Raw genomic sequence first — 26,356 nt, 5'->3', positions numbered from 1 at the left:
AATAAGTCAATATATATGTTTTTTGGGTTGAGTTCAATTCTCTAACTAATTTTTGGATTATCTGAATTTTGAATGGAATCATTAGCAAAAGAAAAACAAAATACATGTTTATCAACCTGAACATACACACATTATACAATAAAAGTCATGCCAGTAGCAAGAAACAACACTTAACCATTACCTTAAATATGGACAAAAACGCTTAGCTGTAGTCCTAATTATATAATTTTAACCAATCAATAAATCAAATAAATTTTGACGATGGTCTTAGGCATCATCTTTGTCATCAGTTTCAGGAGAAACTGGTCTTGGTGCTTCAGTCTCTTCATCATCATCAATGAAGGATGGCATTTGTGCTGCATTGTTGCAGGTTTGACCACTGCACTTTGTACACATGGCAGAGCAGTGCACCCCCATCTTCCTGCAGCCACATGATGCTCCACAGCTATCTGCTTTGCAGCCACATGAGATCATGTTGAGCAGACAGTCGGGGGCAATGGGGTGGTCAGTTTCAACTGGAATTAGGATGTCCTCCAGCTTCCATCCCCAGGCTGTTGGCTGCAAGGGCCTGCCCATCCATTCCTGGACAGTGTGATAAGTTCTGAAGGAATGCTGTTTGGCTGCAGCACTTGTCGGAGGCAAACTTGCCAGTTGGAAGGATGAGGACAGAGATGTTCTACTGATTGTCTGTTTATAGGCAGTGTAGTGGAACTCATCTAGTGACACAGAATGAGGTGCACCATACAACTTCAGGAGGAAGCTTTCACCTGCTTCTTGCACTTGTTGGTGAGTGCTTCCAGCATTAGAGAATGTCTTGAGCTGATCATACTCCTTCTTGTTGTGAACCAGGTTGAATGCCTTGCGCTTCCCTTGCCGATACACTGCAGGCAGAAATAACAGAATGGGCTATGGCAGTACATCGCCTGCTCAGTACACCTGTGTTTTTGCCCTTTGGGTCCAACAATTTGTGCAGAAAGAGGTTCAGAGACCCAGGAATCATAGACAACCCATTTTCAGTATCTTCCAAACTGGGATATTCACTGAGGTCAAATACAGACAATCGAATGTCATCACGAATAATTGACGCAGCCATTTCAATTATTCTTTCATTCTCCTCTGCTTTGTCTGCTGCTCTGTCTGCCATCCACTTTTCTCGAAGAATGCGGTGAGCTGAATCTCTGAAGCTAACAATGCTCGACTTTCCAGGGAGGCTTGTAATGATTATGTCATCTTGATATCTTTCCTTCAGCTTCTGCTTCAAGTACTTCATGGAGTAGCCCTCCTCACCATGAAAGAATGTCTCCATCATCTCTATGAGGTCAGACACAGCATACTGACATTCATCATTTTCATCCAGATAGGCACAAAGTTCAATGAAGGCAGATTGCTTCAGAGCATCAGGTGGCTTGCCAACTGATTTCTGTGTTTCAGATTTGCTGAGAAAATCTTGGGCACAGTTACGGTGATATTTGGCTTCAGCAGCAACCAAGTCAGAGGATGCCTCAATCATTCTTTTGGCAACAATTTCTCCCCATTCATCATTCCTCTTTTTTTTTTTGCCCTGTCTAAGATGTTCTGTCTGAAGGGCATTGTCTCCACATTACTGGTCATCCTCTTCCGTTTTATAGTAAGTCTGCTATTAGTTTGCAGTACTTCAGAGCAGAACAAGCAGTGTGTGTTGATGTCAGACTTTGGAGTTTTTTTTTTATCTTATGGTGGGTGGCTGAACCTCCTCTTGTAGTACAGGTTCTTCTGACTTCCTCTTCGCGGATCTGATGGAGGACTCCGGGGGTGTAGGCCTTCCTGCAGGCGATGTGAAGTGTCAGTGGGTTCTGCATCTCCAAGGTTTCATGAAGTCCATCCTTCCTCTCCAGGCTTGCTGCTACTAAGGTTGTCCTTCCCTTGGCTCCTACTTGTACATAATCCTTGGTGCATAATTCGTTGCAAATAACGCACGAATCCACCTTGAACTCTAAAAAAAAAAAAAAAAAAAAAAAAAAAAAAAAAAAAAAAATAAAATTACATACAACATATGAATCAGGATAACACTTTCATCAATTGATAATCATGGTTTTACACGTATAACTAAAAAAATATTTTCTGGCGTTTCAGAATTACTTGTTACAACATCTGTGAATGTACTTGTAACTCAAGAACATGGCACAGGCTTAATTTATGGCACATACACTGATATAAGTGAATTCTTTGGATCTGAAAACCTATATTTTCATATTTCATTTGTGTTTCTATCTTGACTGAGACCTGAGATATAACAAAATATGGTATCGATGGCCATTTTGGACGCCATCTTGAATTTCTCAAAACTCTCGAGGGGGATTCTTAGGGACTTTTAGTAGGAAAGTCTCTAGCAATTTCTGAAAATTTCAGCTTGTTACTAATTTGTTCTGGGTTGAAGCCATATTTGAGCTAATGCTCCTGGACTAGTACTGGATGTGTTTAATTGTCCCGTGTGTGAATTATTATCATAATGATTATTTCCTAAAGACAATACAATTTATAACATGGGTTTATTATGGTGTATTTTGTACACGTAGTTCTTGTTATCTTGCCTTATAAGGACCAAGAGGTCATAGGAGTAGGCGTTCTCAGAAGGTGCTGAAAGCATTTGTGATTGCTTTAATTTCAATATGTGTTTAGTAAACAGGAAAATCTAGGCAGGCAGTTACCATAAACTACTAAAAAATTATTCCAATCAATAGTACTGTAGTTTTCTATAATGGTATAGCTCTGTCAGCAAATACTCTAGTGACTATATTATGGTACGAACATAAATGTTGTGACAGTGAAGAAAGCTTTGAAGACGATGGTATTTACAAACTCTTCCAAGGATCGTAAAGAACAGAAGTACAAATACCATTGACGCAGTGTTCAGTACAGAGAATTATTTATATTTCATGTTTACCGTTTACAGCAGACAAAGACGTTGAAATTTATTCCGTGACATTCCTTATTAGATAAGAAATAACATATTATTACAAGTTGAAAAATAAATATTGCTCTCTTGAAGTGTGTAAACAAATACATCGAATCCAGGTTGCACTCGCCAAAACATATCTCCCTGTAATGGACATGGTGAAGTAAGTTCTAAATAGTGTAGCCAGATTAATTAGATTCTACATACAGGTTGAAAAGGGAATGGTTTAGTTAAATAGCACCACGAAATTAAGTTTTTAAAAGTTTCGAGAATTCAATTTGGTAACTCAGTTGCAAATTAAAAATTTACAGACCTAACCCCTCAAGTTTGTATTTTATTTTGATCTACCCCTTCAATCCCAAATTCTCTTCCAGTATCACGCAAGGACAGTTTTCACTTCTTTCGTTTTTGCATTTGTAAGGTCTATATTTTCCATGGAATAATTATGTTAGGTTAAGTTAGGTAGTATTAGGTTAGGAGCTATTGGTAATTGGACAGTCACAATGTAAATTTTATGTTAAATGTCCATGTTTGACCCAATCCCAGGCCCATGGGTTAGGATCAGCGCAGTTTGCCCTCCCCCGAATAAGATATTAGTGGTCAGGTTAACATAGGTGAGGTTAACATACAACATTCCAGTATCACACTAACACATTTTTCATTTCATTATTTATTGCATTTGAAAGATCTATCTTTTCTATGGAATGATTATGTTAGGTTACGAGTTATTGGACAATGTAAGTTTTGTGTTAGTAAAGATACCATATTTTCTGGTGTATATCAAGCTGTGGCAGATAGTGCCTTCCTTATTCGGTCTCACTAATTGCCGAACAAACCGAACAAAACCGATAAAAGCCGAACAAACCAACAAAACCCAAACAAGGACGGTTTTTGCTCAAATGCACACCTATATATATATATATATGGTTGCATTATTTGAACTATTTTCTTTAAAATGTGTGATTTCCATGTAATATGATCAAAGAGAAGTTACGTTTTTATCCAGCCCATCCTCAATGATCATTGGTGGTATGGATCAAACTTTTATCGGTTTTGTTCGGTTTGTTTGGCAATTAGTGAGACCCTCCTAATTAGTGGTAGACTCATTTTGAGGGGGGGGGTTAGAAAATGTGGGTTTAAAATGTCTACAAATCATGGTAATTTTTCATTTCCCTGTCTTACAATTTATGATGAGAAAATGTTTTCTTCATAGATTTAGGTGTGTTGTCAATGAAATTTATAAATTTTTCCATAAAAATTCCCTTTCTCCCCCATTAACTTAACCTAACTTAAAATGACAGTATTTTTTTTAGCATGGCACACCTACACAATATAGCATTAAAAAATTAGATAATAATCTTATAAATTATAATACATTAATGTAATAAGTTTTTCTTGCTGGAAATCAATAACAACATTACAAAGAACAATACATACATACATATACCAAGGCTTTTTCCCCCTTACCAGGGAGGTAGCCAAAAAGGAAAAGGCATAAAATCATTCCCACCCATTCCATCCCTGAAAACACTCCACACCCCTCCACCCTCCCTCCCATCTTAGCACCTCCTAGATGACGGGTCATTCCTGCACCCTGTCCACTGCCCTGGGTCAGAAGCAGTGTCGCAAGACACAGCACATCCACAGCAAGGCCGCTTCATTAAATCGGCGACCCCCCGCTCTCCGTCCCCCCATATAAAGGAGAGGACGGGGAGAAATCCCTTTGGGCTGCGTCAAAATTTTGCTCACACACACTACCTCACCCCCCATCATTCCACCTCATGCATCACAACATCACAAAGAACAATACACAAACAAATGGAGCCACAGCGACTCCTTGTGACGCCATCTTTGTTTTGATAGATTTGAAGGTCCAAGTCAATGGTGATGACCCTGATTACCTCTAGAATTACAGGTACCACATTACTAAATGGAGGTTAGGTTAGGTGGGTTAGGTTAGAACAGACAAATTTATCATACTTTATTTTCTTCAAACTCCACATCTATCAAAATAAAGATGGCATCGCAAGCTGCTGCCACAGTTCCATTTATAAGGGTATCACTTTTATCAACTTTTTCTGTTATTGATTTCCACCAAGAAAAACATTTATCATGTTGATGTATTAGAATTTACAAAATTAATATTTAATTTTCTAATGCCATATTGCATAGGTGTACACTTCTAAAAACTTACCAGAATGACTTCTCAGGGTCTGAAGATGATGAGATTGATGACTAGTAATATTACCATAGTGAACAAGACAGTGAATGTTTGTGACGCCATGCCTTAAGTTCTCATATAAGTCCAATTGCATTACTATGCTTTTTCATCATAATACAGTAGTTGAAATTATTTGAAGAAATTACAGTACAATATTTTCTTGACTTATTTTTATTTCATTATATTTTAATTTGTACCTTGGTGTAGATATTAGATACTGATTATATGCATAACTGAAGCTACTGTGGTGTCTTGCCATAAGATTTTGCATTAGAGACCATAAGTTTGTGTAATGGTAATTAAACCATAAGAAATCCATTTTTTTTTTTGTCATTCAATATTTGTTTTAAAACAAATGTAGAATGAAAACACAATGTAAACACATGACACAGTATGAACACCACATAATGAAAAACAGTACTGTTTACTTCTTGTGAACAGTACTGTTTCTTGTTACCGTATGTGGTGCTCATACTGTGTCATGTGTGTACATTGTGTACAACAGTACAACAAAGACCATCAGCGAGGCAGAGCTGCAGTGAACCTACTGCAGCTCACTGATGCTCTTTGTTATACTCTGCATGCCTTGCAAAATGCATATTCACATCCTTCTTCTGACTTCGTGATCTGATTGTGAAACTCCTTGTCATGTTCCCATTCAGGCTGGTATCGCCCAAAGTACAACCATAGCTTTTTCACAGTAGATTTTGACACCATGCTGACCATGATGATAGTACTGTTTACAAAGGTTCTTGTAAACACTTGAAAAGGGAAATTTCAAATCTTTTAAAACAAACACATTAAAAAACACATTGCATGTGGAGAAAAAGCGTAAGATTTTCAACTTATGCCGTAAGACTTGAAAATCATAAAAATTATGTAAGACTTACGCAAAAAACATAAGACTTGACAGGTATGGATATATGCATGTGTGATGAAGGAGAGTGACTTAAGAACCAATTCAAAGCAGAACAGGTCATAAGAAGAAGAATGCTGTCAGCTGAATAATGATGCAGCAACTGTAAACAAACTTGTGGCATATTGAATGTGTCTTCAAATAATTTTATCCATCACACATGGTTGATTGAAGTCCCATACCAATATAAAGATAAATGTAATTAAACAGATCATAAATCATCATTAAAGATTGGGAATATTGGTAAATTTTATAAGTTTGAATATACTTTAGAAACCATTCTATAAATTTCCACATTACTAAGTTGGTTTTATTATTATTTTGATAAATTTTCACTTAAGGGCTGTTGCTAGAGTGGGCTGTTTTGGCACTAATAGGGCAGATTTGGACTATCCTCTCCCCCTCCCATAAAAATCATAGCCTCACTGTATAACCCACAGGGCTAATTTTTAAGTTTGATATGTAGTAAAAAAGTGTGGTATGCACAGAAAAATATGGTAACTGTGTTTGTGTGATTTTGGAATTTTACCTAGCATAATACTGGATGGAGCCCTGTCAAAAAGCTCAATGGTAAATAGTGGAGTGCCACAGGGCTTGGTGCTTGGCCCACTGTTCTTCCTGGTCATGAAAACTGACATAGATCAGGGGGTTAGAATATCCTAAGTGTTCTTGTTTGCAGATGAGATCAGGATCTCTCAAGAGATTACAACCAGAGAGAATTCCAAAAAGATACCAAAAGATCTGGAGGTAGTATACAAGTGGTCAAGTGAAAACCACATGATATTCAGCAAAAATAAATTTGAATTGATAAGATATAGGCAAATGAAAATCTAAAAGAGTACCAGTACACAGTGAGTGCAGAGAAAATGAAAATAAAGGAAACACTAGAGACCTGGGGTGTATGGATGACTGATGACTGTGTCTTCCTTAAGACCAGGAAGTCCAAGCACTTGCTACCTCAGTGAAAGACCCTAGTAGTGTGAAAGTTGGAGTATGCTTGCCAGCTATGGTCTCCACACAAAGTTAGGTAGATACAAGAACTTAACAGGTTCAGAGGATATTCATGAGGAGGTTAATCAGGGACTCTGAATTACTAGAAGTTGAAAATCCTCAAGCTCTATTCACTGCAGAAATGTAGAAAAAGCTATATTGTGACTTATGTCTGGAAAGTACTGGAGGGCACAACACCAAACCCATCATGAAATTAAAGAGGTGGTATCAAAGGGAAATACCACTCCAGGTTTGGTAGGACCTGCAAAAGAAGGTCCATAAGCAGCTGCTCCCAGCAACTGAAGACAATCTAGGTGGAAAGCTCCACCTGTGCTGGCCCCATACTCTTCAGTTGTCTCCAGAGACAGGTAAGGGACCTAACGGGAGTCAGCACAGAGGCTTTCAAATGGAGGCTAAACAAATTCCTGGACAACATCCCAGATAAGCCTCCAGTTCTGCATAGCCCAGCCTCATGAGGAGCAGCAATGAACTTGATTATGGACCAGTTCCAGTGTATTAGGATCAGGCAGAGATGTGGGAGTGGTGTGTCCCCAGGTATTAACACTAAAACCTACCTAGAAGACCTACTGTAAGGTTGAATTTTGATTTACCCTTGATTTATCTGTGTTTTGTTAATGCAAATGAATGGGTAACAGTTTTTTAGAACCACACATAGTCCAACCATCCTCTATGATAATTTCTAGTGCCACTAGGTTAGAATGTGTTTACTTAACCCAGTTAGAAAGGATCATTGCAGCAGTCCTTTCATGATTCTTAGGAGTTTATCTATTTCCCTCTTGAGACATTAGAGTATTCATTTTGAAGATCAGGGAAAATTGGAATAAACGACAATGTTGGGTCTATGCTGTGTATTGAAGTGAAATTATCCAGAATTACATTATTCATATATGCTTATGTTCAAACATCATTGTTGGTGATACAGTCCTTCCAGTGGATGCAGAGGATATGCCATAGCTTAGTCTGTTGGAAGCTCTAGAGGTGTTCAATATGGCATATGTAGAGGGTCCAGGTTTTGCACACGGATAGTGTAGCAAGGTGGAAAGAACTACAGCCTGGAACATCATGATTTTAGTGTGAATAGTTAGCCCACACTGTGTGTATGTATATGTATATATAATATATATATATATATATATATATATATATATATATATATATATATATATATATACATATATATATATATATATATACATACACATACACACACACAAAAGACGTTCAATAAGGTACCGCATAAAAATTAAGAAAAATTGAAATAATAGGAGGAATAGAGGGTAAGCTGCTAGAATGGATGAAGGACTTCTTAATTGGAAAAAAATGAGAGTGGTACTTAGAAATAAAAGTTCGAACTGGGAAGATGTGAAAAGTGGAGTCCTGCAAGGCTCTGTATTGGCTCCTTTAATGTTTGCCATATATATAAATAATATGGATGAGGGAGTAAATTGTTACATGAAATTCTTTGCTGACGATGCCAAATTACTCAAGAGAGTAAAAACGGAAGAAAATTGTAGATCGCTACAAGAAGACCTAGACAAAATATGGGAATGGAGTCAGAAACGTGAGATGAGCTTCAACATTGAGAAATGTAGCATAATAGAATTTGGAAAAAGCAAAAATAGAGTATCGGGCCAATACAAAATTGGAAACAAAGAAGTCATAAAAGTCATTTCAGAAAGGGACCTGGGAGTAATCATCTCAAGCGACTTGACACCTGACAAACACATCAACAAATTATTTGGAGAGACTTTTAACTTACTAAGATCAATGAAAGTGGCCTTCGACTACATAGAAGAAGAGATGGTTAAAAAAATAGTGATTACACTGATAAGACCTAAACTAGAATATGCCACAACATTGTGGGCACCCAGCACAAAGAAGAACATAAGAAATTTAGAAAGAATCCAAAGAGCAGCAACAAAAATGGCACCTACACTGGCAAATCTGACATATGAACAAAGATTGGAGAAACTACATCTGTCAACACTGGAACAGAGAAGAGAAAGAGGTGATTTATTGACCATTTACAGAATTATGAAAGGGATGGAAATCCTTGATAGAGATGACTTATTAAAGTGGGACATAAGAGAAACAAGAGGACATGAAAAGAAACTAAAGAAGGACACTTATAGAAGAGACCTGAAAAAAAGAATAGCTTCCAATATAGAGTGATCGATGTCTGGAACAAACTGAATAGAGAAACAGTGAATGCCAAAACTATACACGATTTTAAGAATAAACTGGATCTGGAGAGATACGAAAATGGGTCACTACGAGCATAGCTCTCCTCCCGTAAAATACGACTACCTAGGTAAATACACACGATAGTCAAAGTGCCAGCAAAGATTGGAACTCCGGGAAAAAAGCAAATTTCGTGGATCTCAACGGCGAGGGAGCACCTGTGTTGTAATCTATTCCTCCTTGTCATAGTTTCACTAATTCATTTCAGTTTTTTGTTTACAAATCTATAAAATAGTTTTGGATGATCTTTACATTTTTCTATGACATCCTTTTCGTGTTTTCTCTTTTCTTCTCTGCACACTTGTACATATTCATTTCTATAATCAGTATATATTTTCCATTTTTTGTTTTTTTTTGTCTTTCCTCCATTTTATCCAAGCTTTATCCCTTTTATCTTTTAACTCGTCTGGGGTATTGTGGCAGAGTAGCATGCAGTTGATACTTTAGGGTCTATATGGGGCACCCCTGTGTACCAGACCCACACATAATTTTGTCTGTGATAGAGGAAAACTCTGTTCATAGAGAAATGATGACACTTTTATACAAAGACTATCCTTCTGTTATGCTGTCCCCCAACCCCTTGTTACTGTCCTGTACTATTTCTCTGAATATCCATTTCCTTTTTTTGCCTACCCTGTGGAAGAGGAAGAGAATGGTACCACCAAGTCTTTCCACTTGAGATGTAAAAGACGACAAAAAATGGGACGGGGGATGGGACTAGGAGTCCTGCTGCCTGTAGCCCCAAAAGGGGACATTCCTAAAAAAAATTAAAGGCATAAGAAGGTCTGGGAGTTTTCCAACCAGTACTCTAAGGTTTGGGTCTTGTAATGTGTGTGGATGTGGTACAAATGAGAGTAAAAGGGAAGAGATAGGCAGTATGTTTGTGAGAAGAAAGATGGATGTGCTGGCTTTGAGTGAAATTAAATGAAAGGAAAGGGCAACTGTGAGTTTGGGAGTGTAGCTGGGAGGTACTCAGGAGTGAAGAGGGGACGAGGGAGAGAAGGGGTGGCTATACTAGTAATTGAAGAGATAAGTAAGTGGGTAGTGGAGTGGAAGGAGGTTTCATCATGGTTGATGTGGATGAAGGTGAAGCTAGGGAGGGAGATGTGGGGTTTTGTAAGTGCGTATGGACCTGGTAGTGAGAAGAGCGTAGAGGAAAGGGAGGCTTTTTGGGTAGACATAAATGAGTGCATAGAGGGATTAAGGAGAAATGTCAATGTAGTTGTATTGGGAGACCTCAATGCTAGGGTAGGATATGAACCAATAGACGGATTAATTGGGAAGTATGGAGTTCCAGGTAAAAATTGTAGGGGAGAATTGATGGTGGAGATGTGTCTTGAAAGAGAGTTGATGATAGCAAATACAGTGTTTAGGAAGAAAGTCAAACATAAGTACACATGGGAGAGGGTGGTGGATGGAAGGGTGACAAATAGTGTTAATGGACTATATAGTGGTGACCAGGAGTATGGTAGGAAGAGTTAAGGATGTACAAGTTCTAAGGGGAGAGAGTGGGGGAATATCAGATCATTATCTGGTGGAAGGTAAATTGAGAGTGGAGAAAGAGGAAAAGGGCAGAAGGTAGGGAGGTATTTAGAGTGAACTGCTTAGATGAGAGAAAAAAGGAGAATGAGTATAAGAAGCTGAGAGAGGAGTGGGAGGGAGTAAAGGATAGAGTAGAACTAGGAGTGGAGGAGGAATGGGGATGGTTCAAGGAGGGAGTCATAAGATTGTAGCAAATGGGTAGCTAGTTCACAGTTTGGACTATAATGGATAGAGCTTGGTGGCTTGATCTACTAATGGCCTTTTTTCCTCCTTGTAAGTGGGTGTCTGGGTCAGAGTTTGCCTTGATCATTCATGGGAAAGGGACATGTGTAATGGAAACAAAAGGGATGAGGGTTATCCTTTCCAATGTTAAGCGACTCTTCCAGGTAACAACTGCCCAAGCTGAGAAGGCATGCACCACTAGTGAGGAATTAAAAAGGGATCAAGAGATGATTATTTTTCCCCTGCTTTAATGAATATTGTAAGTTTTTATACTGTATCTGTATAATCCATTGGTAACTGTAGGGTGTTTTTGTTTAGATATCTACCCTCAGGAGAGGGACCAATGATAGGAACCTGTGTGTGGTGGTCCAGGAATATGGAGAATGGAGCTGCTCATTTTGAATACCTATCAACATTACCTCCATCAAAAGGCACAAGGGACTGATACTTTGTCTCCAGACTAGGCCCAAGATCTCTGGCAACTTCATCTGTATTTCTTACACTTTATACAGCTGACAACTGGCAACTGCTCCCCTCCTTCTACTACTTTCAGCCAGTGACATACTAGAAATGGTCCAATACCAATACAACAGTTCAAAGTTTCTCTCCAGAGAGATCTTGCCAACTACTGTGAGGCTATGGGTTTTTCACTTAGTAAAACTCAAGGCAACTGTTGTTATTATTATTACCAGGAGACAAAGCTACCATCTTTTATTATCTATTCTGAGGGTGCAGCCCCATTGCTAACTTCCCAGATGCTGCTGATGCAGGTCCTACAGAAGATATTCTGATGTTTTAAATTAGTGAATTGGTACCTGGTCAATGTTGACTTGTTTCACTGACATTTTCTTTCTTATTTCAGGTAGTGGCACACAATGACATGACAGGACAAAGTTCTTGACACCCCAACATGAAATGTATGTCAAGATGGAAGTCCCTCAAATATACAAGACAAAGAGTATTTGGTTTGGAAACAAATGCCTATCTATATGTTTTAACTGCCCTTTTATTTTGGATTCCAACCACATATACCACAGAGAGTGGGCAATCCACATACCAAGGAACAGCATCAGTATTTGTAGGTGATAAAGTTAGTGCACCTCTTAAGAGTAATGTACAAGAATCTGGCATGGAGGCAAATGAAGAAGGGTCATTATGCGCAAATAAAAAGGAAAAAGTAAAAATCAAATACTCTGCAAGTGTAGTTGAAAATGGTAGGTTCTGTTACTATGTTTATGTTTTAAAGAAATATTTACTGATTATATTTTTTCATGTTCTAAGATTATATTCATTTGAACAGAATACATAGTTGCCTACAATGGATATTATCGGCAAGAAGCTCGAAGTCGATTCATTGCAGCAGCATTGAATGATTCCAATGTTATTCACTGGGAGATTTTACCAAGATTCAATCCAGCAAGTGATTATCCAAGTGATTTTGATGTTGTTCAGGTTAGTGATTTATCTTATTGAGCTAGTACATAACATTGTAACTATCATTGTTGTCTGCCTCCTTGTACACATTAGTGTAAAAGTATAAGAAAGTAGTTACACATGACCTACCCTTGGTGAACCTGTGCTCTGAGTCACGAACCAGATAATGCCTCTCAGTATGATCCTTTGATCCTTGATAATATAATGTATTAATGATTCCAGCATTTTCCCTATGGTGGGGGAAAAGAATACTGCCACCAAGTATTTCCACTTGGATCGTAAGAGGCGAGAAGAAAGCGACGGGGATTGGGACTAGGCATCCTTCTCCTTGTAGCCCCGCAGGGGACATTCCTAAAAGAAAAAGCAAAGGCATAAGAGGGTGCGAGAGGTGAATGCTAGGGTAGTGGGTCAGGGATTGGAGATGGTTAAAGAAAATGGAGAAAAGTGGGAGGTGAGCCAGCTGTTGTTTGCGGACGACACTGCGCTTGTGGCAGGGTCAGAGGAGGGATTGAGGAAGCTGGTGGCAGAGTTTGGGAGAGTATGTGATAGAAGAAAGCTAAAGATAAATGTGGGTAAAAGTAAGGTGATGAGATGTACAAGGGGTGAAAGTGGCAGTAGACTGGAAGTGAACATTAAGGGAGAGCGACTGGAGGAAGTGGATAGTTTTAGATACTTGGGTGCAAGTGTAGCAGGAAAAGGTGGAGTGAAGGTGGAGGTAGAATGTAGATTGAGAGAAGCGAGTAAATGCCTTGGTGGATTAAAGAGTGTAATGAGGAATAGACATTTGGGAATGGATGTGAAGAGGAGACTGTATGAAGGAGTGATTGTGCCAACAGCACTGTATGGGGCAGAAACGTGGAACATAAGAGAAGAGAGAAGGAGTTTGAATGTGTTTGAGATGAGGTGTCTGAGAAGTATGGTGGGGGTTACTAGGCTGGATAGAGTGAGAAATGAGGAGGTGAGGAGGAGAACAGGGGTGAAAAAGGATTTGGGAGATAGGGTTGATGAAAGAATATTAGGATGGTTTGGACACGTGGAAAGAATGAGTGAAGAAAGACTAGTAAAAGAGGTATGGAAGGCAGATGTGGAGGGAGTGAACATGAGGGGACGTCCTAGGATGAGGTGGATGGATGGGGTGAAGGGGGCTTTGGGGAAGAGGGGAATGTCTGTTGAGGAAGGAAGGGAGAGGACGGAAGACAGAGGTGAGTGGAGAATGGTTGTATATGGATGATGTTGTGATTGCATGAGGAGGAATGGTCGGGGGGGTGGGGTAGTATGCGTGAGTAAATTTTGACGCAGCCCGAAGGGATTTCTCCCCGTCCTCTCCTTATATGCAAGGGGGGATGGAGAGGGGGGGGTCGCCGATTAAATGAAGCGGCCTTGCTGTGGATGTGCTGTGTCTTGCGACACTGCTTCTGACCCAGGGCGGTGGGCAGGGTGCAGGGATGACCCGTCATCCAGGAGGTGCTCAGATGAGAGGGAGGGTGTGGAGTGTATTTAGGGATGAAATGGGTGGGAGTGTTTTTATGCCTTTCCCTTTTTGGCTACCTCCCTTGGAAGGGGGAAAAAGCCTTGGTTTATAAAAAAAAAAAAAAAAAATAAGAGGGTCTGGGAGTTTTCTGACCAGCACCCTAAGGTTTGGGTCTTTTAATGTGCGTGGATGTGGTACAGATGAGAGTAAAAGGGAAGAGAAGGTAGTATGTTTGTGAGAAGAAAGGTGGATGTGTTGGCTTTGAGTGAAACTAAGCTGAAAGGGAAGGGCGAGTGTAAGTTTGGGAGTGTAAGTGGGAGGTTATCAGGAGTGAAGAGAGGGCGAGGAAGGGAAGGGGTGGCTATACTAGTAAGTGAAGAGATAGGTAAACGTGTAGTGGAGTGGATGGAGGTTTCCCCAAGGATAATGTGGATGAAGGTGAAACTTGGAAAGGAGATGTAGGTTTTTGTAAGTGTATATGGGCCTGGCAGTGAGAAGAGCGTAGAAGAAAGGGAGGCTTTTTGGATAGATTTAAATGAGTGCATAGAGGATTTAGGGAGAAATATCAATGTAATAATACTGGGAGACCTTAATGCTAGGGTAGGAAATTATCCAATTGATGGAGTGGTCGGGAAATGTGGAGTTCCAAGAAAAAATCGTAGTGGAGAGTTGATGGTGGAAATGTGTTTAGAAAGAGAGTTGATGATAGCAAAAACAGTGTTGTTCCGAAGAATACAAACTCTTCGGTACTCCTTACACTAGGATACTCTCGCGTAGCGCGAATATTTCTACTGCGAAATTAAAATCCTCACTCTGTGGGTCTGGGCAACGCTTATCCTCAGTAAGGGGCCCCATTGGGGCAAGGGGGGGGGGCCCTTGCCCTCCACCACAAGTCTCGCACACTATAACCATTCTCTTCGCAGTAGTGACCGCGTTAACATCTCTCTATGTTTACGTCGGTGCCGAAAATCAAGCAATCCGCTTCGATTGTCGCCAGCTCACTCTAAGGACGCTAAGGAGTTCGTCGTCCTTCAATTTCATCGGGGTTTTCCCTACGCCATCCTGTGTCCTGGAATTATTAAGTGCTTCTCCATTCCCTGTATTATTCCCTTAACCGCCACCGGGTATCCTACCCTTCACTGTAAGTATGGAATCTGGTTCCAGTATTGTTGTGGTTTCGCCGAAGGGAGATAAGGGCAAAGGTGCGCAAGCATAGAAAATGGCTTCCCTCTTCACCCCCCCAAAAACAAGGGAAGGCGGCCTACGGCTTCGGAGGAGACGAGCAATTCTCTCCCTCCTCCACGGCGTAGTAGACAGGAAGCCAAGTTGTCCTTTATTCCTTTAAACCTGGACGGTTAGCGTAGATGGACATGCGCCTCAGGCCACCTCTAGCTACCGTTCCTGTACGAGCTTTTCCCGGATGAGGTCGCTTGCGGCTTGCCCTCGCCCATCCCAGAAACTCAACAGTCGCCAGGAAGGTGGTACAACGCCACTTCGAGTCATTCTCAGGCCAAGTTGTCCTCTTCCTTCAACAAAGGACGGTTAGCGTAGTCGGACATGCGCGTCAAGCCACCGCTAGCTACCGTTCCTGTACGAGCTTTTCCCGGATGAGGTCGCTTGCGGCTTGCCCTCGCCCATCCCAGAAACTCAACAGTCGCCAGGAAGGTGGTACAACGCCACTTCGAGTCATTCTCAGGCCAAGTTGTCCTCTTCCTTCAACAAAGGACGGTTAGCGTAGTCGGACATGCGCGTCAAGCCACCGCTAGCTACCGTTCCTGTATGACATTTTTCCCGGATGTGGTCGCTTGCGGCTGCCCCCGAAACTCGACGCCGGCACGACGAGTCTCTTCTACTCAGGAATCCCGCTGTACGCACAACACCCACCGTAGGAAGAGCTGGGTGATCAACGGTGCCCTTTCCATGCCCTTTGCTCACAGGGACAGAGATCAGGGACGAGGTTGCAGACGCGGTGTTTCTAGATGGCTTCCCCCCTCACCCGACACAAGGAGAAGGCATGCTACGTCGGCGGAGGACGCGGGCAGTTGTCTCCCCCCTCCTAAGCGTAGTAAACGGAAAGGTTGTACAATAGCCGCCCCGAGTCAGTCTCAGGCCACTTGTCTCCTGTTCCTGCCCACAGGGTGGTTAGCTCCGACGGGCACGCGCTGGCCCCCGCGAACCCCCCCGGGTACGAGATTTTCCCGGATGCGTCCGCCGGCCCCGCGACGCTGCCGGCGGCTCCGCCCCCCCACGGACAAAGGAGCCGAGTTCGGAGATTCGGAGCGCGTCGGCCTCTTCTCCTCCTCGGGTGGCCCCCACATCCACCTTCCACCCGTCGTCAGACGAGCCGGGTCATCGCCGGAACCCTTTCTATGCCCGGTGGGCAGGAAGCCCGAGATGTGCCCACGCGCGCGTTCGTCGTGGGTGACTCGGCTTCGTCCAGAGGAGGCAGTCTCCCCTTGGCGTCTCCCGGACCATCCGCACCCAGGCGGGACTCAAGCGGACATTCCCCGGACCTCCTCCCCACTCTGTTCACTCGTCACTACGTTGAAGGAACAGATGGAGGCCCAACGGGAATTTTTCCGCGCTTCTCAAGCGCGGTTCGTGCACCGCACGGAAGCTCGTGAGGAGTCACCGCCCCCAAGGGCCCCCCTCGACCATCTTCCACTTGCTCGGCCCCCCTCTGTACCCATCAGTGACCGGGATGGTAGCGTGAGGTTCCTCTCTGCCCGCCCGACTCCTCCTACGCCGACGACGATGTCCACAGCTCCGTAGGGGGGGGGGGGGCACGCTCCCTTTCCCCTCCCGTTTCCCAGTCGGAATCCTCGATGGTGGTCCCACCTTCCTTCTCGGACGTCCTCGCGAGGGTTCGGAGGGCGAATCGACTGGGCCACCCGAAAGAAGAGGAAGCCACATTCGAGTCTGACATCTTCATGACGGCCAACTCTCAGAAAGCCCAGCCTCCTCCCCTCCACCTTCCATGGAGTACGCAGACGGCGAGAGCCATGGCCCAGGCCTCCGACGCTCTCGCAACAAGGACGACCGAGAAGACGCGTTGGCTTCCGGTCCCATTGGAACACCAGAAGCGCTTCTACACCCCATCGGGGTCAACCCTCGGAGCAGCCTCGATCCCGGCGAGGTTACCAGAGCTGGTTAGGCGGACGCCGAGTCGCTGCGCAGACGAAACGTCCTCCTCTCTGGCAGGAAAGTCAGCAACCACCTTCAATCACTGGCTCTGTCCCTGGCGGTGAACTCCTGGCTAGAACGCCTCCTTGCCTCGGCGTGGGGGTTCTTACCCGCACTACAACCCCAGGAAGAATGCGACCTCCAGGCTTTTTGGCAAGCGCGAGCAGAGCCCTGAAGCATCAGGTTTCCTGTCTCTCAACGTCCTGGGCCAACTTCGAGTCCCGCAGGAGAGACACCATCCTCGGGGACCCCAGTGACCCCCTCCTCAGGGAGATTTATGCTCACCCACACGCTGATTCCCCCGGATATGGTGGACTCCGAGATCCTAGACGCAAACATTATAGAGGCTCCGGACTCCCCCACAGGACTCCTAGGAATTCGCCAGCCCCTCTGCACAAGATAGGGGGTTGCCTCTCCCTCTACTGGAGAGCATGGGAAGAGGCCGGGGCGGAAGACTGGACCTACTGAGTCATTAAGACGGGCTATTGTCTTCCCTTTTCCACTGTCCCAAACCTCTCCCTCTATCCCATCCAAGTCAGCAGCTTCCACCCGGACTCGGCTCGCGGGCGGGCCCTAGCGGAGGAATCCTCCGTTCTGCTCCAGACAGGAACTTGAGTGGAAGTCTCGACTCCGGACCCAGGGTTCTTCTCACGGCTATTCCTAGTAGAAAAGACAACAGGGGTGTGGAGACCAGTCATCTATTTGTCTCCACTCAACAAGTTCCTTTTCCCTGACAAAGTTCCGAATGGCCACCCCAGAGTCCGTAAGGGCGTCTATCAGGGAAGGGAACTTCATGGTGTCGCTGGACCTCCAAGATGCATTCCGCCCAGCTATGCCAGAACACCTGAGAATGGTCCTAACCTTTGTCCTGAAATTGGGCACAGTAGTCAACCCGGAAAAGTCAGATTTCTTACCAGAACAGAGAGTCACGTACCTGGGTATGGTCCTGGACTCCTCCCTAATGGAATCCTTCCTAGTAGGAAAGGGGATCCCGAATCTCGCTTCTCTAGTTGCACAGGCACTATCGACCAGGTTCCTGACGGCTACACAATGCCAAATCCTCCTGGGCCATATGGCCTCCATATAGAAATTAATCCCCTGGAGTAGACAAAGAATGCGACCGCTACAGTGGCTCCTCAAGTCTCAGTGGGCCCCGCAAGAGGGAGAACCCCTACAACACATCTCCCTCACCGAAGAAGTCAAGGATTCTCTTCTCTGGTGGAAGGCCCATGCAACCTTCTCATGGGGATGCCCCTCGGCCCATCTCCCCCCGAAGTCCTCCTGTTCTCCGATGCCTCCAAGGAGGGCTGGGGAGCCCACCTCAACGACGATCACATCAGCGGTTCCTGGTCCACAGTCGAGCGGACAGCCCATATCAATTGGCTTGAGTTGAAAGCAGTACTCCTGGCTCTCCGTCACTTCAAGGATCAAGTCTCAGGAAAAGTAGTGGGCATAATGTCGGACAACTCCTCGGTAGTACCCTACCTGAACGAGCAAGGGGGGCACAGTCTCCCAGGAACTATGCCTTCTGATGATGGACATCCTCAACCTAGCCAAGAATCTCCAGGTGTCACTCAAAGCCCGTTACATGCCGGGGAAGAGGAATGTCTGGGCGGACCACCTCGGCAGGAAGAATCAGATAATCAACACAGAATGGTCCCTCTATCGAGAGGTAGCGAACTTCATCCTCAGCAAATGGGGCTCCCCTCTAGTGGACCTTTTTGCAATGAGATGGAATCACCAACTCCCAATATTTCAGCCCTTTCCTGGATCCTCTGACAGCAGGAGAAGACGCTCTTCTGCACAGTTGGGACAACCTGGACTCCTACGCTTTCCCACCATTTCCCTTGCTCCAGAAGGTACCTCAGAGCAAGACACGCATCCTACCTTCGGATGACTTTGATCGCTCCTTGGTGGCCCGAAGCCCCATGGTTTCCGGACGCCCTCGAGCTAGCAGTAGAAGAGCCTCTGGCCCTTCAGGGAAGACCAGATCTTCTGTATCCACCCATCAACGGGCCTTGGCACAAGAACCCTTCAGCACTCAATCTTCACGCGTTCAGACTATGGTCCAGATCCTCCTAAAGAAGGGTTTTCCCAGAGAAGTGGTTGAGGACATGTCCGCTCCTATTTGCTCATCCTCAGCTAACCTTTATCAAGGGAAATGCGCCTTTGCAAATGGTGCCACTCCAGGAAGTTAGTCCCAGTTCGAGCCACCATTCCTGAGATCGCCTCCTTCCACGTCCTCAGGAAGTCCAGGAAGATCTCCCTCTCGGCAGTACAAAGCTATAGGGCAGCTCTAAATCAGGTGTTTTCTCTGAAGGGCATGGTCCTAGCCCTTTCACAGGAAATTTCCATGCTCTTCAGGCACTTCAAAGATCATGCCCCCCCCAGGGAAATCAGTTCTCCTCCGCGGGATGTGGCATTAGTCCTGAACTCTCTGAGGGGTCCCCCTTACGAACCTCTCCGAGAGGCACATCTGAAGGACCTCTCCTAGCTAGCCCTGGCATCTTCCAAGAGAGTAGGGGAGTTACATGCCATCTCTTATAGAGTCGTCCATTCCAAAGGATGGAAAGAGGTCTCCTTCACTTTCATGCCTCAATTCATTGCCAAAAACCAAGATCCTGCCAAATCCGACCCTAGATTCTGGTCCTTTAGTGTTCCATCCTTAGACGAATTTGCAGGGGGAGAATAGACTGAAACAGTTCTATGCCCGGTACAAGCCATCCGGACCTACCTCAAGAGAACCGAACATCTTCGACCAGAATTAAAGTGGTTGTTCATCTCTACTAAAGGTAGCCCATCACTAAGAATTCCATTTCTTACTGGACAATGGAAGTCATCCGCAGAGCCTGCGACATGAACCACACAGATTGCCCATGACCTGAGGGCAGTAGGGACCTCCCTAGTCATCAGAAAGAATCGGTCAGTCAACCAGGTTCTTCAAGCAGGTATATGGAAGAGCCAGAATACGTTCACTTCCTTTTACCTCAAAGAAGTTATGTGGGAATCTTTAGGGAACTTATCTTTGGGCCCCATAGTGGCCGCCCAAGAAGTCCTGAAAATGATATACCCCTCCTCAAGAGCACACAGCCGACCCTGACAACTCATCCAGGTTCTGGCTCGGCAACTGCAGGGATAACTTTCTAAAGTCCTTCTCATACTCTTACATTCCCTTACCTCACCCGCGGGCTCTCTAGCATTCCAAGGGAATCAATTCAAGCCCTTCAGTGGTACAAAAGTGATTATAACCTTTCTGTCTCCACTCCAGGGAACAGAAAGGGGTGCACTTCAAAGTGAGGGGGATGTATAGGGGTCTGGTCAACATAGTCTTAGCACACTAGATTTTCCTTACAGCGGTTTCCCAGGCTAGATAACAACTTCCTTCCCTCCTAAGTCCGAGTCTCCTAGTGTAAGGAGTACCGAAGAGTTTGTATTCTTCGGAACAAATGTAATTTTCGCAGGAAAATTAATTTTTCCCTGATACAAACCTGAGGTACTCCTTACCTTTAATGGCCCTCCTCAACCACCCCTCTAAACAGTTCCTTCTCCTTGCCTGACAACCTTGTGCTTAAATCATACCTGGCTCAGAGAATGGTTATAGTGTGCGAGACTTGTGGTGGAGGGCAAGGGCCCCCCCCCTTGCCCCAATGGGGCCCCTTACTGAGGATAAGCGTTGCCCAGACCCACAGAGTGAGGATTTTAATTTCGCAGTAGAAATATTCGCGCTACGCGAGAGTATCCTAGTGTAAGGAGTACCTCAGGTTTGTATCAGGGAAAAATTAATTTTCCTGCGAAAATTACATTTTTGAAAGAAAGTCAAGCATAAGTACACATGGGAGAGGGTGGTGGATGGAAGGGTGGTAGGTAGAGCGTTAATGGACTATGTAGTGGTAAATAGGATTATGATAGGAAGAGTTAAGGATGTACATGTGCTAAGGGGAGAGGGTGGGGAAATATCAGATAATTTTTTGGTGGAAGGTAAGTTGAGAGTGGAGTATAGATGGAGAAAGAGGAAAGGGACAAAAGGTAGGGAGGTGCTTAGAGTGAACTCTTTAAATGAAAAGGAAAAGGAGTACAAGAAGAAGCTGAGAGAGGAGTGGGAGGGAGTGAAGGATAGAGTAGAGCTAGGTGTGGAGGAGGAATGGGGATGGTTCAAGGAGGGAGTCACAAAGTGTGCAAGGATGGTGTGTGGAACAAGAAGGACAGGAGGAAATAGAGGGAAGGGTAGTGAATGATGGGATGAGGAAACAAAGAAGGTTGTAGAAGAGAAGAAGCGAGCTTTCACAGATTGGTTACAAAATAGGACGAGGGAGTCATATGAGAGGCACAAAGAAAAGAAAAGAGATGTAAAGCAAAGGGTAAAGGAGGCAAAGAGGAGAGCAGATGTGAAATGGGGTAAGAGTATGACAGAAAATTTTGAAAGTAATAAAAAGATGTTTTGGAAAGAAATTAAGAGAGGAAGAGGAGGCGAATCAAGTAGAGAGGAAAAGGTAAAAGGTGCAGATGGAGAGATGATAATGGAAGAGGAGGCAGTAAGGGGAAGACGGGCAGAATATTTTAGGGAGTTGCTAAATGTGAAGGAGGATAGGGAGGGAAAGATAGTTGCAGTGGGAAATGCTAAGAAAATGAGTGATGAGTGAGGAAAATGGAGGAGAAATAAGGAAGAATGAAGTGAAGGCAGTTGTTAAGATGATGAAAAAAAGGTAAGGCACCTGGTCTGGATGGATGCCATGAAGAATGTCTAAAAAAAAAATGAGGTACAGTGAGGGTGGACTGGTTGGTGAGGTTATTTAATGTTTGCTAGAGAGAGGGTAGAGTGCCGGAGGACTGGAGGAGTGCCTGTATAGTTCCTCTTTACAAGGTAAAAGGGGACAAGGGTGAATGTAGTAGTTTCAGAGGGATTAGCTTGTTAAGTGTAGTTGGGAAGGCTTATGGGAGGATCTTGATTGAGAGGAATAGGAGAGGAACAGAGGGAGTAATTGGTGAGGAACAGTGTGGATTTAGGACAGGTAGAGGTTGTGTAGATCAGATTATTGTGGTAAGACATATGTGAGAAAGCTATAGGAAAGGGGAAGGATGTTTTTTGGGCCTTTATGGACCTGGAAAAGGCTTACAACAGGGTAGACAGAAAGGCACTGTGGGAGGTTTTGCGGATATACGGGATAGGAGGAAAGCTTCCAGGAGCTGTCAAAAGTTTTTATGAGAGTAGAGCTTGTGTCAGAATTAGAAATGGAGAGAGTGAATGGTTCGAGGTAAAGGTGGGACTTTGTCAAGGATGCGTTATGTCACCCTGGCTGTTCAACTTATACATGGATAGGGTAGTGAGAGAGGTAAATGCAAGGATAGTGGGTCAGGGATTGGAGATGGTTAAAGAAAATGGAGAAAAGTGGGAAGTGAGCCAGCTGTTGTTTGCGGACGACACTGCGCTTGTGGCAGGATTGGAGGAGGGATTGAGGAAGTTGGTGACAGAGTTTGGGAGAGTGTGTGATAGAAGGAAGCTGAAAAGAAGTAAAAGTAAGGTGATGAGATGTACAAGTGGCAGTAGTCTGGAAGTGAGCATTAAGGGAGAGTGACTGGAGTGACTGGAGGAAGTGGATAGTTTTAGATACTTGGGTGCAAGTGTAGCAGGAAAAGGTGGAGTGAAGGTGGAGGTAGAATGTAGATTGAGAGAAGCGAGTAAATACCTTGGTGGATTAAAAAGTGTAATGAGGAATAGACATTTGGGAATGGATGCTAAGAGGAGACTATATGAATGAGTGATTGTGCCAACAGCACTGTATGGGGCAGAAACATGGAACATAAGAGAGGAAGAGAGAAAGTTTGAATGTGTTTGAGATGAGGTGTCTGAGAAGTATGATGGGGGTTACTAGGCTAGATAGAGTGAGAAATGAGGAGGTGAGGAGGAGAACAGGGGTAGAAAGGGAGTTGGGAGAATGGGTTGATGAAAGAGTATTAGGATGGTTTGGACACGTGGAAAGAATGAGTGAAGAAAGACTAGTAAAAGAGGTATGGAGGGAGTGAACATGAAGACGTCCTAGGATGAGGTGGATGGATGGGGTGAAGGGGGCTTTGGGGAAGAGGGGAATGTCTGTTGAGGAAGGACGGGAGAGGACAGAAGACAGGGGTGAATGGAGAATGGTTGTATATGGATGATGTTGTGATGCAGGAGGTGGAATGGGCGGGGGGATGGAGGGTGAGGTAGTATGTGTGAGCAAAATTTGACGCAACCCGAAGGGATTTCTCCCCGTCTTCTCCTTTATGCATGGGGGGATGTAGTGGGGGGGTCGCCAATTTAATGAAGCAGCCTTGTTGTGGATGTGCTGTGTCTTGCGACACTGCTTCTGACCCAGGGCAGTGGACAAGGGGTAGGGATGACCCGTCATCCAGGAGGTGCTAAGATAAGAGGGAGGGTGGAGGGGTGTGGAATGTTTTCAGGGATGGAATGGGTGGGAGTGATTTTATGCCTTTCCCTTTTTGGCTACCTCCCTTGTAAGGGGGAAAAAGCCTTGGTATATGTATGTATGTATTTTGTCAATAACAATTGTCAAACTGATTGGTCCGTAGTTGTGCACAGAAGATTTATAACCATTTTTAGATACACAAACAATATTTGTCTGCCTCAGGAAATAGGCACAAATCCAGTGTCAACTAATATAATAAATACTTCTGTTAACTGGTCACAGTTTTCACATTACACTCTCAGGGTCCATTGCTGGTTACCTCAGGGCCTCAGATCTCTTGCAAAAGAGACTAGGGGTAATTGACTGACTACCAGAGCTGGGCGTGTTACCACTAGACAGGTAGTGAGTTACCAAAAAATCTGGGGTGCATTTCTGTCAATGTGTGTTATATACATATATTTGTGTGTGTGTGTGTGTGTGTATATATATATATATATATATATATATATATATATATATATATATATATATATATATGTGTGTGTGTGGAAAAAAACACCAAGGAAAAAGATGAACTGATGACCAAGCGCTTTCGTCTATTCAGACTGATGACGAAAGAGCTTGGTCATCAGTTTCTCTTTTTCCTTGGTGGTTTTTCCGCATATTTAGAATCACAAGTTTATTTGATTTCTCATGCATATATATATATATATATATATATATATATATGTATATATGTGTATGTATATATATATATATATATATATATATATATATATACAAATATACATATATAGATATACAAATACACATACATAGATATACAAATATACATACAGTCGTACCTCGGTACTCGACCGCCTCTATACTCGACCAAATCGGTGCTCGACCAAAAAATTCGAGTAGAAAATGCATCGGACCTCGAACAGATTTTCGGTACTCGACTAGCTCGAACAGCGGGTAAGCGTCAGTTCGACTCAGACCGCCAGCGGAGTAAGACGTACGCAGTTTGTTCGAGTATTTCTTCCCAGATTTAAACTTTTTCGTGTTGCTCTAGCCCTTAATAATGGGTCCAAAGAAAGACAGTGATAAGGTTTCGGTGTTCGAACAAATCGGTGCTCGACCACCACCTCAGAACGGATTATGGTCGAGTACCGAGGTACGACTGTATATAGATATACAAATATACATATATATATATATATATATATAAAGATATATTTTTATAAAAATATATGTATATAAAAATATTTATATATATAAAAATATATATATATATATATATATATATATATATAGATATATATATATTATGGTAACACACTACATGTCCATCAGTAACATGCCCAGCTCAGTTGATTACTACCAAGCTTCCCTTTTACTCTCATCTGCACCATATCCACATACAATGACTCATTTACTAGGGTTCTGGTTTGAGTCCTCCCAGACCCTCTTATTCCTTGAGTTTTTGTAGAAGAAAAATACAGAAAGGGGATCTCTGGTCCCTTATTCTTTTCCATTTAGTTGCCTTCTATGATATGGATGGGAATATAGAGGCAGGATTCTCTTCCCCCTTCACAATGGGATCAGAGAAGTAAAAGTTAGCCATATAAATGGTAAAGAATAGGTTCAAGTGGATGGCACAAAGGTGGGACAGCAGTAGTATGCATCTCATTATTCTTTATGAGTAGAGATTTTACTCTAATATAGACTACATGTGGACCTGGTCTATAGGGGGGCCCTAGAAACTGTCCTGAAAGTACTGACTACATGTAGCCATACAGTCAATACCTCTGCCTGCAGCAGTATTCATATGTATTTTACATATATATATATATATATATATATATATATATATATATATATATATATATATATATGTATTTACCTAGTTGTATTTTACGGGAAGGGGAGCTATGCTCGTGGTGTCCCGTCTTCATACCTCATTTTATCTAAACTATTTTTAAATTCATGTATTGTTTTTGCACACACCACTTTCTCATCTAACTTGTTCCAACTGTCTATTACTCTGTGAGGAAAGCTGTTCTTTTTCAGATCTCTTCTATAGCTGTCTTTTTTTATTTTATTTCCGTGTCCTCTTGTATTTCTATCATCCCATTTTATCAGATTCTCTCTATCAGTAATTTCTATGCCTTTCATGATTCTGTAAATAGCTATCAAATCTCCTCTCTGTCTTCTTTGCTCTAGTGTCTGTAGTTCAAGTTTTGCCAGTCTCTCTTCATATGATAGTTTTGAGAGTGTTGGTGCCAATTTTGTAATTGCTCTTTGTATTCTTTCAAGTTTTTTTATAATTTTTTTTGTACTTGGTGACCATATCGTTGCTGCATATTCCAATCTTGGTCTTATCAGGGTGATTAGAATTTTCTTCACCATTTCTTCATCCAGGTATGTAAATGCAACTTTGATTGTTCTTATTAAATTATAAGGTTCTCCAAAAATCTTATTTATATGTTTCTCAGGTGACATATTATTCATAACAATGACTCCCAGGTCCTTCTCATTTTCTACTTTTTTTATTCCTTCTTCTCCCAATTTATATGATCCTGTTATTCTGTTTTTGCTTTTTCCAAATTCCATTATACTACACTTTTTTGTATTGAGCTCCATCTCCCACTTCCTACTCCATTCCCATACTTTATTTAGATCAGTCTGTAGTGATTCACAATCTTCTTCCGTGTTCACTCTTTTCAGTAGTTTTGCATCATCTGCAAAGAAGCTCATATAGCTTTCAATTCCTTCATCCATATCATTAATATAT

The 26,356-nt window shown here is 43.0% G+C and overlaps 1 protein-coding gene across 2 annotated transcripts in view; it reads left to right on the top strand.

The window, feature by feature from the left end:
• Positions 1–2,640: 2,640 nt before the first annotated feature.
• S1P (membrane-bound transcription factor site-1 protease) overlaps positions 2,641–26,356 on the top strand; it is a 92,171-nt gene continuing 68,455 nt past the window's right edge. The window contains exons 1-3 of one of the 2 annotated variants that reach the window (XM_076196773.1): positions 2,641–3,098; positions 11,951–12,302; positions 12,389–12,540. In XM_076196773.1, the coding sequence (XP_076052888.1) occupies positions 11,999–12,302; positions 12,389–12,540 (456 nt within the window). In that variant the 5' untranslated portion in view covers positions 2,641–3,098; positions 11,951–11,998. The remainder of the gene's footprint in view (positions 3,099–11,950; positions 12,303–12,388; positions 12,541–26,356) is intronic. The other variant, XM_076196774.1, reaches the window with a different exon arrangement.

This window comes from Oratosquilla oratoria, chromosome 13, assembly GCF_046742065.1.
Source record: "Oratosquilla oratoria isolate Oo_2021 chromosome 13, ASM4674206v1, whole genome shotgun sequence".
Classification (NCBI taxonomy): Eukaryota; Metazoa; Arthropoda; class Malacostraca; order Stomatopoda; family Squillidae; genus Oratosquilla; species Oratosquilla oratoria.
Note: the sequence above shows the minus strand (reverse complement) of the source record. Positions and strands in the feature narration are given on the sequence as shown.